Consider the following 13490-nt stretch of genomic DNA (forward strand, 5'->3'; position numbering starts at 1 on the left):
AAGTAAAAGAAATTATGGGTCAGGACAAAATCGAGGAGACCTAGTACCAGGTCATTGTGGCGTGTACAATTGATGTCTCTAGCTCTCAAAAAATGAGCTGTTGCGTCAATGCCAAATTTGTGAGGGATACTCGAATAGAGTCCCTCTACGTCGAGGCCTACCAGATATGTATCAGGTTCTAATGTTATGCCTTCTATTCTACATAGTACGTCCGTGGTGTCTTTTACATAAGAAGGAAGGGTTTCCACAAAAGGGCGGAGAATTTGATCTAGGTATACACTGATATTGGCAGTCAGGTTCCCAATCCCCGAGACTATGGGTCTACCAGGAGGTGGAGTTTGTTTTTTATGGATTTTAGGTAAGTGGTAAAATGTTGCCACTTTAGGGTTCCTGACTGCCATGAAGTCAAACTCCTTTTGTGATATAAGTTTCTGATCCAGACCTTCCTTTAATGTATCGTTAAGTACTTTTTGGTATTTAGTTGTAGGATTAGTAGGTAATACTTGATAACATGTTGTGTCTGATAGTATACGATTGCATTCCTGTATGTAGTCTGATTTGTTGAGTATGACTACATTCCCACCTTTGTCTGAGGGTTTTATGACGATTTGATCATCTTGTTCTAAGTCTCTCAGGGCTAACCTTTCAGAATAGGTCATATTCTGTTGGTATTTTTTTTTATAGGTAGGTGTTGTAGGACTCTTGTTACCAGTTGGTTAAAAACATCTACATTAGTGCTGCAGTCATATGGTGGTACAAAGGTAGATTTCTTTCTAAGGGTTGTAAACGGGCCTTCCCCTGGTGGTCTGAGGCTTTCTTCTTCTAGTGATTCAAGTGCATTAATGGTATTTAATTATTGTGTGTTCAAGAGTTCCATAGGGGTGTTGGCGTAGCGCCATTGGTTACGTTTTTTTAAAAACCCTCTGATATGGGGTATTTTTAATAAGTTGTTTGAATGATGTATCTATATGTTTTTAACTAGTATTTGACAATAAAACTTAATTATTTTTGGACTTTCTCGGCATAAGGGTTACTAACCCCCTATATATTTGTTTAAAAAGGGTATTGATGCCTACTAGACCATTGATGTCTGGAGTAACTAATCAGCATTGAGTGCCAGGAGCTATGGGGTTACTTTTCTGATCTTTCTTTGATCAACACTGTCAATAAACTATCATTACCTAAGAGCCAGTGGTCCAGTAAAACTGACGCATAGATCCCTTCGATTAGCACCTGCACTAAGGAGGTAGAGCCCACTCAACTATAGATCTCATGCGGACGTGCCTTTCCTGGACTTGCTGGAGGGGTGCTTTGCACAAAGGCTGGCGGTCGTTCCACCGGGTGCGTGGTAAATATCAAGGCGGTAGATCTAGAACTGACTGCTTACAATACCTCGCAAAATGACACTCTTCTCCACATTTACAGTCCCGGCCAGCTTTAATCGAATGCGGCTGCCTCCGCGGTTTAAAAATAGCCGCGGATGGCGCGTGGCTATCTTCGGCCGTTTTCGGCCGGTTTTCCCGCGCCTCGGGCGCTTTAAATAATAAGCGCCATTAGCGCTTATCTATTGAAGCGGCAGCCACACAGGAAACTCTGATTCAAATCGGAGAAAAGCCCCGCGGTTGGCCCGCATTAAACCCGGCAAGCTTTAGAATAAAGCTGGCCGGGACAGTACATTTAAAGCAGTTAAGGGGTCGGGTCGCACCTGGGCTGAACTGAGGGGCCAGGCTTCAGGACACATTGGAGACATGTTGTGGGGGAGCCTTGGGAGTAATTTCTTCAGGGGCCTCCTTTTCATTAGGCTTTTTGGACGGAGTTACCTTATTCTCTCCCTTGTGAGAATCTTGTGATTTCTTGGGAGTATGAAGACCTGCTTGAGTCTCATGATCATACACCTGGACCAATAAGTCCTCAAAGCTAGGGGGATCCCCTTTGTGGAGGGAGCACTGAAGCATGAGGGCTATAGGATGAGAGGGTAGCGATCCCCTCTGGAGCTGTTTGAGACAATATCCATCCACGGCGGTTACCTTGCGGGAATGTAGAGTCCACAATGCTAATTGCAGACGACGGAGAAATTCAGACAGTTCCTCCCCTTCCTTCTGTTGTAGAGCATAGAATTTAGTCAAGAGTTCAATTTCATCATCCTCAGTACCACAGGCCAGGGGTGCGCAAAGTGGGGAGGCTCAAGATTATTCTGGGAGGAGCAGACTTCACCTACCTACCTCGCCATGTCAATCCGTCGTCAAATGACGCAGAGGGGACATGTAATGTGCGCATCATCATAGCAACGTGTGTCAAATACCACCACGGGGGTCAAGTGATGTTACATGACCCACGTGCCATTTGATGGTGGATATTAGTAAGGGGGGGGCATAGGGGCTGGCAGGCAGAGTGGGGGGGGCGCAGCACAGAAAGTTTGCGTGCCCCTGCCATAGACTTTAGTTAGTACCTCTATCAGAGTCTGTGCAGTGGTGTCCGCATACTGCTCACGGTACATCCTTACTATATTGGCAGCTGGGGGCCTTAGGCATTCAACTATCCACTGTTTCTTCACAGCTTCGGAGCAAGACCATTCGTTCAGCACTTGCAGGGTATGGTCTTTCCAGTCCCCAAACTCTTCTTCCCTGGCAGGTGTTGGCAACACTCCAGAGAGAGCCTTTAATTTCCGATAGTAATGAGCCTGCGATGCCTGCGCTAGATTATCTGCCAGTTGCTTTAGTACTTCCATGAGCGCCAATTCTCCCAACGGGCTGCAGCTTCGACTACTCGGGCCGCTGCCAGTAACTAACATGGGCCTTCACTAGATGTGGGGCTGGACTTCTCGGTTTTCACCATTATTTCCGGGTATACAAGGGGACACCCTTCAGGCCTGGCTCCATTAACATACAGGGCCCCAGGGCTTTCATCCTCCCGTAATTCGTGGTCAACCGCGACTAGGACCGTACTCAGGTTAGTATCTGGTTCTCGGTTTAGGACCTGTGTGCCACGTAACCTCGGGAACTGATCCAGCACTAAGTGCAAATCATAGGATAACGTTTAGGTCAGAACGTGGGCGATGGCAACTATGTGGTAAGGAGATATCGGACAGCTCAGGGCCCACTGGCGAACCCTCTACCAAGATGGTAAGGACATGGTTATCTCTTATTTCACACCCCCAAGTCGGAATCTCAGCAGCACCTCCAAATGTAACACCCTTCCCCCCCCCCCAAACCCCCAAGGGAGAAAAAGCATACACAAGCTTTATGGTGCTAACCTGCAGGCTTACAGAAGGCCTTAGCCTCCGCGCATAGGGAGCTTGGTGGTGCCTGGTGTGCAACGCCTCCATCTGTACGGATCCCGGTTTAGACGGGTTGGCTCCTCACTGGAACGTATGTAGATACACAGCAAATAACCACAGACACAATAGTAATAAACAATAACTCTTCACCGCAGGGTCCCCAACAGATATGCATATACCATACAATACAGTATTATCAAATTCCATCCTCCTATCCCAGGGATCAGTTATAGCCCCAGGGATCCTAGTCGCACCCTATCCCTGGGCACCTTAGTACCACAGATATCCGCAAGGTATCCCCAAATGTATATTTGAGGGCAGCGCTACCCTCCCGTGTGTATTGGTGGTGCACATGGGTACCTTCCTGGTTACTCTCTGTTAACCAGGGAATCCTTATGCCGAAAGGAGAACCGCATCCGTGATCCCACGATGCAGGGCCTCCCAACAGTGTCCCTTCTTGCCTTACGTCCGGCAACCGCACGGTCGTTCCTCCAGGCTTAGGGAATCCTCTCCTGCAGTTCATCCTGTTCCCATGAATGAGCTTCAGATCAGAACAAACTCTGATACCATCCTAGCCCGTTACTAGTTTCAAATATTTGGGCATATGGTTTGACTACCATTTAACATTTGGGTTGCACATTGATACCCTGACATCCACACCGATTCTAAACTAGGTGTACTTTATAGGAACAAATCCTCCTTAAGCCTGCTGGTCAGAAAGCGCATCGCACAGCACATGCTGATGCCAATTTTAGACTATGGGGACATAGTATATGGCACAGCACCCCAAACTCACTGTCACGGGGGGACCTGTACATTTAGCACATTTTACCACCGGGATCACTATCACAGGACACAATAATTGAATAAACGAAAGTTTATTTTGGCAAGCCAGCAAACACACAAAATACACAATACCAATACACACTCATCACCTGGGTGTCTAGGGGGAAGTCTCTATCCTTAACTAGGTGCAGAAGCCTGCTTCAGAAGGCTTATTCTGTCAGCTTCACGTCCCATGCTTCTCTGGCGCTTCTCTGCTGAGATCAGTGCTTGTGTGTGCCCTTTTCCACAAACCACTTTTGAAGCTCCCGCCAGCGTGTCTCCAATCAGCTCCAAAGATGTTCTCCATTTGTCTCCGCTCGGAAGGGTTCTCCGGCGCTTCTCCGTCAAGCGCAGTGCTATTTCACAACGAGGACTTTTGAAAAAACGCCAGCAGAGTCTCCAATCAACTCCAGAGATTGTCTGGTTCTATGCCCCGGCTGTGCTCCTTACATAGCCCCCGCTGGCTATCCTTAACTTGGAGAAGGAGCCGGCGACCAATCATAGCGTGGATCATGAGGCAGAAGCCAATCACCAGGGCTTTCGCAGCTGCACCAATGGGGAACAGGGGCTGGCATAAGTGCTCAAGACTGCCCCTGGATTACAGAATACCTGGAGAGCGTCCAATTTGAAACTGTCTATGGGGATCAAGCAACGAGACTCAGACCCGGCAACAGCTCCCTTCGGCCAGCCCAAAATCTCCCGCTGGGAAGGCGCATCCAGGTGTGCGAGGAACAAAGGCTCTATCCCGCTGAGAGCTTGTCCCCGGACCTGATAGTCAGCCCTTCCCTGCTCACCATTTGTCCTCGGCACCCAGTCTGCCCCAACCCTTTTTCCCGATCCGAGATTTCTATGCAGGTAGCTCAGATAACAGAATTACTGTGTCTACCTGCATAAAAATTATTACACATCATTTACAGCATTGGACTGCTAAACTGGGGAGAATACATTTTACAGGGAATAAAATGTTTTTACAGAATATATATATATATGAACAAAAAACAAACAAAAGCGCAAGCTCCATAGCACGTAACTGAGTAAAAAATAAGGTACATGTATTTAAAAAATCAGCAACCCATAAGAATGTGCACTTACAGGATTTTAAACAGAACCATTCGTGGGAGAGAAATCTCTATTGTGGTCATCTGCGGTGGTAGGGTGAGTCCCAGGTTTGCAGAGTGGATGTAAACAGCCCAGGTTCACCATGAATTGGCAGCAAGATATAAAGGCATCCAGTGCCTGCACGTCCTTTGCTCCCTCATACAATGATTGCTAACACTTGAAATTACCGCCAGCCGGAGCACAGGGAAGCCAGGGACTCCAAATACACCAACACAAACGCGATGACGTCACAGCTCTATGCGTTTCGTCACACTGCGGCGACTTCGTCAGGAGATCAATATATATTTACTACATTCACTGTTCCAAATTTATACAGTTTTCCCCCTTCCAGACTTCAGACAGTGATTAGCTCTTTTCTGGTAGGGTCACATGAAACATTACATATATTGGCCAAAATGAGCCTCACACAGGCGGTTATTACACACGGTTTTGGGGAAGCCAACCTCGCTTCACCTTTATTATGTGAGGCTGGCTACCCCTACCGTTACACCCACCTTAGCAAACTTGACGCCATCTACAATTCAATATTCCGCTTTGTCCTCCAACGCAATTACAACACACATCACTGCGAAATGCTCAAAGAACTGGATTGATCATCACTTGAGTCTAGGCAAAAGTTCACCTTTCCTGTCTTGCCTTCAAATACTTTCTGGGCAAGCTACCCGTCTATCTGAACAAGCTCCTCACCCCTACCACCAGCAGCACTTAGCATCTGCGATCAGACTCCAAAAGACTGTTCATGATCCCAAGGTTCAGCAAAGTATCCGGCCGCTCCACCTTCTCTTAGGGGGCGGCCCAAGTCACTTCTACAGCGCACGGCTCGGCGTGCGCTGTGCTATCAAGCCCCGCCCCCCCAGTCCGGCCGGTCCCAGTCCCTACCTTGTCGTGCACCTTTCCCCAGCGGTGTGCGACAGGTTTTCAGGGAGGCAGGAGAATTTGAACTCGACATCTGCGACGCGGTTAAGACAATAAGGGCGAACCAGCCGTGGGATGTCATGGCCACGCCCCCGCAAACCCACAGCCACGCCCCCCCCCCGTCGCAAACGTTCCCTCTCCCCCCAGACCGCAGATCGCGGTGTAGCGCTGAGCAAAATAAATCATGTACTTTAGTTCTCTTATTTAATCTCTATTTAATGCTTTCATTCTAATTTTAACACCCCCATATCCCAGTCTCTTTCCTTGTCCCATACATACATATAGGGTGACCAGACGTCCCGGTTTAACAACAGTCCCGTTTTTTGGGGCTCTGTCCCGACTTTTTCAGGCTCTTTCCCGGTTTTCTCTCCCACTGGTGAGCGCCAACTGTGCATGTGCAAAGAGCACCTGCCAACCACACACGCTTGATCGTCACTTCCCAGCTGCGCATGCGCGATCGTCACTTCCCAACTGCGCATGCGCGATCGTCACTTCCCAGCTGCGCATGCGCGATCGTCACTTCCCAGCTGTGCATGCGCGATCGGCACTTTCCAGCTGCGCATGCGCGATCGTCACTTCCCAGCTGCGCATGCGCGATCGTCACTTCCCAGCTGCGCATGCGCGATCGTCACTTCCCAGCTGCGCATGCGTGATCGTCACTTCCCAGCTGCGCATGCGCGATCGTCACTTCCCAGCTGCGCATGCGTGATCGGCACTTCCCAGCTGCGCATGCGCGATCGTCACTTCCCAGCTGCGCATGCGCGATCGGCACTTCCCAGCTGCGCATGCGCGATCGGCACTTCCCAGCTGCGCATGCGCGATCGGCACTTCCCAGCTGCGCATGCGCGATCAGCACTTGTCGGCTGCTTTTGCTCCGATCGCTCATGCGCATGAGCGACTGGCTAACGCGTTCGCGCATACGCAGTCGGCATGAGATTTGTCACAGTTTTTGCTTGGATAAATCTAATCACCCTACATGCCATTATTTTTTTTTATCCCTCATGTTCCCCCCCCCCCCCTCAAGATTTTGTCTTATTTTCGCAGTTGTCTACATTCTATTTAACAATCTGTCTTTCTCTCTATCCTCCTTTCTTATATCTTTATTTTCCCTCTTCCTCCCCCTCTCACCTCTCTGACCCTATCTCATGCCCTCTTCCTGAAGCCCCGCCCTCTTTCCAGTCGCCTGTCTGTCAGCTCTGCACTGCTCTCCTGCACAGGCCCCACCCCCTTGCCCTAGGCTCCGCCCACTGACTGGCTCTGCAGAGGAAGGGATTTCCCTCTGACTGCTTCCTGCATCTCAAGGGCCCCTGCAGAGAACTGATGTCTGCAGGCGGCCAGGCCCAGAACAGCAGGCCTTGTCTCCCAACCCCCACCCACCCCCCTCCTCCCTGTCAGCGGTCCTGCCTATATAATTAGGCACAATCCTATATGATATTGAAATGTACAGCAACTCAAAACATTACAAAGGTTTCAATAGTAAGACAACTCTGGCACAGGATGTCACAATATACAGCAGGGGTGCGCGAGACTTTCCTGGGTGGGCGCTGTGTTTTACAGAGGCCCCGCACTGAGAGCGAGAGGCCTCTGTAAACTTACTTACCCGGCTTCAGTCACTCGTCTCTATGGCAACGCGGTGTCAAATGACGCCCGTTGCCATGCAGATGTGACGTCAAATGACGCCACGGGTCATGTGACGTGACTTAACATGATCCCGCAGCGTCATTTGTCACAACATTAGAGGTGAGGGTGGGTGTGACCAAGCAGGAGAGCAGGCGTGGGGTTGCGCAACGCAGGGAGTATCTGTAAATGTCATTCTCCTTTATGCTCCCAAGTGCTTCCCCAGGGCTCCCTTATGCTGCGGCCCAGGTGTCGGCACTGCAAGCGTGCCTGGCAGGCTGGCGACGCATGCAGCTGAGATCCCCGGTCTGCACTGAGCTGCAGGGGGAAAGATGGGGTGGGCGTGACGGGGGCGTGGGGCACGGCCATGACATCAACCACCAGGTTCGCCCTCATTGGCTGAACCGCCGGGGGGACGTGGGCAGCGCTCGGTCGCCAATTCTGAAGACAGTTCTGAAGACATGGTAGGTAGTGGGCCTGGCCACATTGAGCGGCGGTTCTTGTCCCTGCAGCGCGCGCAGGCAGCGGGGACCTAACACAAATAGAGCTACCGACATGGTAGTGGGATGAGTGTTTCTTTTACTCACCTGTCACCGTCACATAGGGTTTGGTACCAATGTAGCCAAATCTTAAGATACCATCTTCAATCCTAAATCGATATGTTCCCGCATCGCTCCACTTTGCATCATTAATGCTCAAGGAGCAGTCGCCTTTCTGCACATCCCCCGTCAGGAACACGCGTCCTCTTGGGTTATCGGGAACCAGAAAACCAACTTTAGAAGCCACAACACTGTCATCTTTATACCAGATCCCCTTGGCATTTTGGGTTAATGTGTAAGAGTTGCTGATAATAAAGGTGCAGGGAATGTGCACACAGAGACTGGTCTGCACGGTGACTGTTCGTGATGTCTCTATATGGAAACCTTCCACCGTCTCACAAATATTACCTGTGGGGAGAAAATATATAATCATGCCTTGTAATGATGTGCATTTTATTGTTAATTATTCAAATAATATAAAGCTTTTTAGAAGTGAGTGTGTACACTGTCCGGGATGGTGCAATCACTAGTCGCCTAGGGCGACACATTTGGGGGAGGGAGGCTGGAAGCAGAGCAGACTGCTCTACAGCAGTAGGAACTGGGAACGGAGGTGGAGGGGGGCTGTAAAAGCAGGAGGTGGGGTTGTGTAAAAATAGGGCTGTGAGGTGTAAGAACTAGGGTGACCAAATGTCCCGTTTTAGCCGAGACAGTCTCTGTTTTTTAATGCCTGTCTCGTCTGCCCAACATTCTTTAAAATATCCCGTTTTTTGTGGCTGTCCCGGTTTTGACCATCAGAGCAGGGGGGCAGCAGAGAGCAAGAATGCAGGGAGGAGAGCAGAGTCCGGGTCTGAGCTGCAGAGGGTAGGGGCGGGTTTAGTGTCAGTGGAGCCTTAGGCCTCGGACCCGCTGCGCTCGTTGGCGCGGGCGGCAATGTAGCGAGTTCCCCACCAGCAGGGGAATCCTCGCGAGCCGGTCCCGGTCCCCCCTGGCTGCACAGCTGACTACACGCTGTGGCGCGTCAGCCGCTGGAGACACCAGAGAATGGTGTTTCCTAGCGTTGACGCGTGACGTGTGTGGCTGTGAGCCAATGGGGAGGGGAAGCTTCGGGAGGAGGAGAGGCTTCGGGGAGCGGGGAGGAGTGTGGAGTGAAAGCAGGTGAGTGCCTTTCTCTGTGTGTGTGTCTGAGTGCGTGCGTGCCTGTCTGTGTGTGTATGTGTGTGCCCGAGTGCGTGAGTGCCTGCCTCTGTGTGTGTGTGTGTGTGTGTGTGTGTGTCTGTGTGTGTGTGTGTGTGTGTGTGTGTGTGTGTGTATGTGTGTGTGTGTGTGTGTATGAGTGCGTGAGTGCCTGCCTCTGTGTGTGCGCGCGTGTGTGTATGAGTGCGTGAGTGCCTGCCTGTGTGTGTGCGCGTGTGTGTTTGTGTGTATGAATGAGTGCCTGCGTGTGTGTGTTTAAACTTACTTTCCAGCTCCAGCCCGAGTCCGTGGAGGGAGGGGGGGGGAGAGTAGCGGGTCCCTCCGCTCAAGCCACGCCCCCCCTCCCTGTCAAACCGCCCACCACCCGCCCACCTCCCGCTCCCTACAGACCGCATATCGCGGTCTGTGTATCTCAGCGCACCGCCTGTCAGCAGTGCGGGTGCGCTGACTCTGGGAGCGGGGCCTTAGCCTTAGCAGTGAGTACTTACGGTGTCTGCTGCCAGGGCTCAGGATGGTTCCCTTCCCCCCATGTTGCACAGTGACAGGTAGCACACACTCACACACACTCACTCACTCACTATAGGGAGACAGAAACACAGCATGGGGAGAGCGAGAGAGAGAGACACACACACACAGCTTGGGGAGAGAGAGACACACAGAGAATGGGAGAGAGAGCGACACACAGAAGGGGAGAGAGAGCGACGCACACAGAGAATGGGGAGAGCGACACACAGAGAATGGGGGAGAGAGACACAGAGAATGGGGGAGCAAGAGAGACACAGAGAATGGGGGAGCAAGAGAGACACACAGAGAATGGGGAGAGACAGACAGGATGGGAAGGGTGGAACGAGAATAGAGGGATGGGATGGGGAACAGGGATGGGAGTGGGAGAGAGAATAGTCTGTGTGTGAGAGAGGGTCGGAGAGACAAAAAGGAGACTTAAATCGCAGTTGATGATGTCATTTAGACTGTAAGCTCCTCGGGGCAGGGACTCCTCTTCCTTAATGTTACTTTTATGTCTAAAGCACTTATTCCCATGATCTGTTATTTATATTATCTGTTATTTATATTATCTGTTATTTATTTGATTACCACATGTATTACTACTGTGTAGCGCTATGTACATTAATGGCGCTATATAAATAAAGACATACAATACAATACAATTTGTTTTATAAATTATTTTTTTTAATGTGTCCTGTTTTTTACTTTTGTAAATCTGGTCATCCTAGTAAGAACGGAGGAGGGCGGTGTTGGAACGGAGGGGGAGGGGGTGTAAAAACAGAGAAAAAGTTGGGTTGTAAAAAAGGAGGTGGGTATAAAATTGGAGGAGGGGGAAGGGGGGTGTAAAATCGAAATAGCATGGGGGGTGTAAAAACGGAGGAGGGGGTGTAAATGGAGGCGGTGTGGGTGTGTAAAAAATGGAAGAGGAGGGTGTTGTTGTAAGGCCCCGCGGCTCCCTCTCCTCTTCCGTGTCGCGGGCGCCAGTCCGGCGGCTTTACAGGGCGCGCGCGGACTCACGCTTCTTCTGGGATCCGCTCTCAGGCTAGCTCCGCCCACCTATCGCATCACCACGCGCCACGCTCCTGAGCTTCAGGGCTGCCCCTGTCCGCCCCCTTCTCTTCTGGACTCCTATCCTGGCCCTTCCTCAAGTCCTGCCTCCGCCCCTCCTTCCCTCTGATTGGCACCTGGCAGGTATAAAGTTCCTTCTCAGCCAGTCAGTCAGTGCTCAGCATAATCTCTGGTACTGTCCCGGCAAGCTTTACTCTAAAGCTTTATTCTAAAGCTTGCCGGGTGCATAGCGGGCTAGCCGCGGGTCTGTTATCCGTTTTGAAACGGAGTTTCCCGCGCGGCGGCGGCTTCAATAGATAAGCGCTAACGGCGCTTACTATTGAAAGCGCCCGAGGCGCGGGAAAACCGGCCGAAAACGGCCGAAGACAGCCGCGCGCCGCCCGCAGCTATTTTTAAACTGCGGCGGCAGCCGCATTAGTATCACGCCGGACGCCACTGTACCTAGGTGCTGCTTTGGTTTTGTGCTTGGCTTTGCTCTTGTTTTCCAGTATCTTCGTTCCTGACCCGGCTTCAGTCTGATTACCTCCCCTGGATCTCGACAATGGCATTCCTCAACTACGCTGTCTTCTCTAACCCCTCGGACTTGGCAAACGGAACACTACTACGCAACTCTCTCTACCCCCAGACCTATGTCTTACAGACACGACCACTCTTGATTCTACTACCCAGGACTCGGCAAGCACCCTATCACCCTCTTCTTTGGCCCAAACCCCAGCTTCGCTCCAATACCACACTCCGGGCACGCCTCTGCTGCTGTGGGTGTGTGAAGTTCTCCTTTCCCACCTCAGTACCGGTGTCTTGTCAGGTTTGCTGGCAGCACGAGCGTGACAGTTGTAAAAACGGAGGATGGGGAGTAAAAATGGAGGGGGTGTAACAACGGAGGAGATGTAGAAAACGGAGGAGGGGGTATAAAAAACAGAGGAGATGGAGGGTGTCAAGACAGAGGGGGTTGTAGAAAATGAAGGAGGGGTGAAAAAAGAGAAGAGTAGGTGTTTTAAAACAGGAGAAGGGGAGGTGAAAGAAATGGAGGAGAAGGGGAGGTGTAAAAGCGAAGGAGGAGGGGGGTGTAAAAATGGAGGAGGGGGTATATAACAGGGACTTAACCCTGTTGAAGAAACTGCCTCTAAGTCCAGCAGGGAGCTGGTTGAGTGCAGCCAGGCAATTGACCAGACTCCACCTTCCTAATGAGAGCTCTGTGAAAGAGTGTCATGTGAGACACAGGAAATAGCTTTTCTTCAGTACACAAGGGTGCTGACAAAAGGAAAGTGGTTTTGCGTGCACCGAAGGACTGGGCATTGAAAACAAGACACAAGGGGACCAGACCTCTTTTTATGGACACAGGACCCAGGAACCTGCCAGAGACTGGACCCTCCAATACACACGGACACCTGGACACCACTGACCTGAAGGGCCACCTCCTTTAAGGTACCACTGAGACTTTGGGGGTGGTATGCTGGCAAGGGGCTTTCCTCTCCCCCCCCCAGTCTTACAGATAGGGACTGGGGAGTGAGTTAGCCCTTACACAGGGATAGGTGTTTGTTGTTTTATGTATATTTTTGTTTGCTGTATTATTTAAAGGAACAGGCAATAAAGCCTTATTTTAATTTCATCCTACAAACGGTCTCCATTTTCCATACCTCTGCACACATCTCTTACAGGGTGTAAAAATGGAGGAGAGGGAGTGTAAAAACGGAGATGTAGGGGTGTAAAAAAATGGAGGAAGAGGTGGAGTATAAAAAAGAGGCGGAAGGGCGGTGTAATAACGAAGTAGGTGGGGCGTAACAATGGAGGAGATGGGGGAGTAATAACGGAGGAGATGGGGGGAGTAAAATGGAGGAAGAGGAGGGGTGTGTAAAAATAGAGTAACATGGGTTAGAGGTGGGTAGAGAGGGGGAGGGAGGTGAGGGGGATAGAGAGAAGAGAGATGGGGTGAGGGAGAGAGGTGGGGAGTGAGATCAGGAGGGAGAGGAGATGGGGAGAGATAGAGATGAGGGAGTGGGGAGAGAGGTGTGGAGGGGGAGAAAGAGCTGGGTAGAGAGGTGTGGGGGAGAAGGGAGAGGGGGAGAGGTGGGGGGAAGAGGGAGAGAGGTGGGGAGAAGGAGAGAGGTAGGGGGGAGAAGGAGAGAGGTAGGGGGGAGAAGGAGAGAGGTACTGTAGGGGGGGAGAAGGAGAGAGGTACTGTAGGGGGGGGAAGGAGAGAGGTGGGGGGGAGAGGGATAACTCTTTACCAGAATTATTCTGAGTTTGCTTTGACTTTACGGACTACATCTGAGTAAGAACTGTACTGACCGAGAAAATAATACAGGCTGATATAGTACCGTATTGATTTGATTCATTAAGTCATGTACACCAATCTGTCTATTAATATATTGTCTGTGATTTTTCCTTATATTTCTCTTATATTTGGAAATCCTGCTTGAGTCTGTGCGCCG

The 13490-nt window shown here is 50.7% G+C and overlaps 1 protein-coding gene across 3 annotated transcripts in view; it reads right to left on the reverse strand.

Moving 5' to 3' along the window:
- Window positions 1–13490, reverse strand: part of LOC142497912 (sialic acid-binding Ig-like lectin 16) — a 101432-nt gene that overhangs the window by 47379 nt on the left and 40563 nt on the right. For all 3 annotated transcript variants that reach the window (XM_075606356.1, XM_075606357.1, XM_075606355.1), the window contains exon 3: window positions 8341–8700. In XM_075606356.1, the coding sequence (XP_075462471.1) occupies window positions 8341–8700 (360 nt within the window). The remainder of the gene's footprint in view (window positions 1–8340; window positions 8701–13490) is intronic.

The sequence above is a fragment of the Ascaphus truei genome, chromosome 6, assembly GCF_040206685.1.
Source record: "Ascaphus truei isolate aAscTru1 chromosome 6, aAscTru1.hap1, whole genome shotgun sequence".
Lineage (NCBI taxonomy): Eukaryota > Metazoa > Chordata > Amphibia > Anura > Ascaphidae > Ascaphus > Ascaphus truei.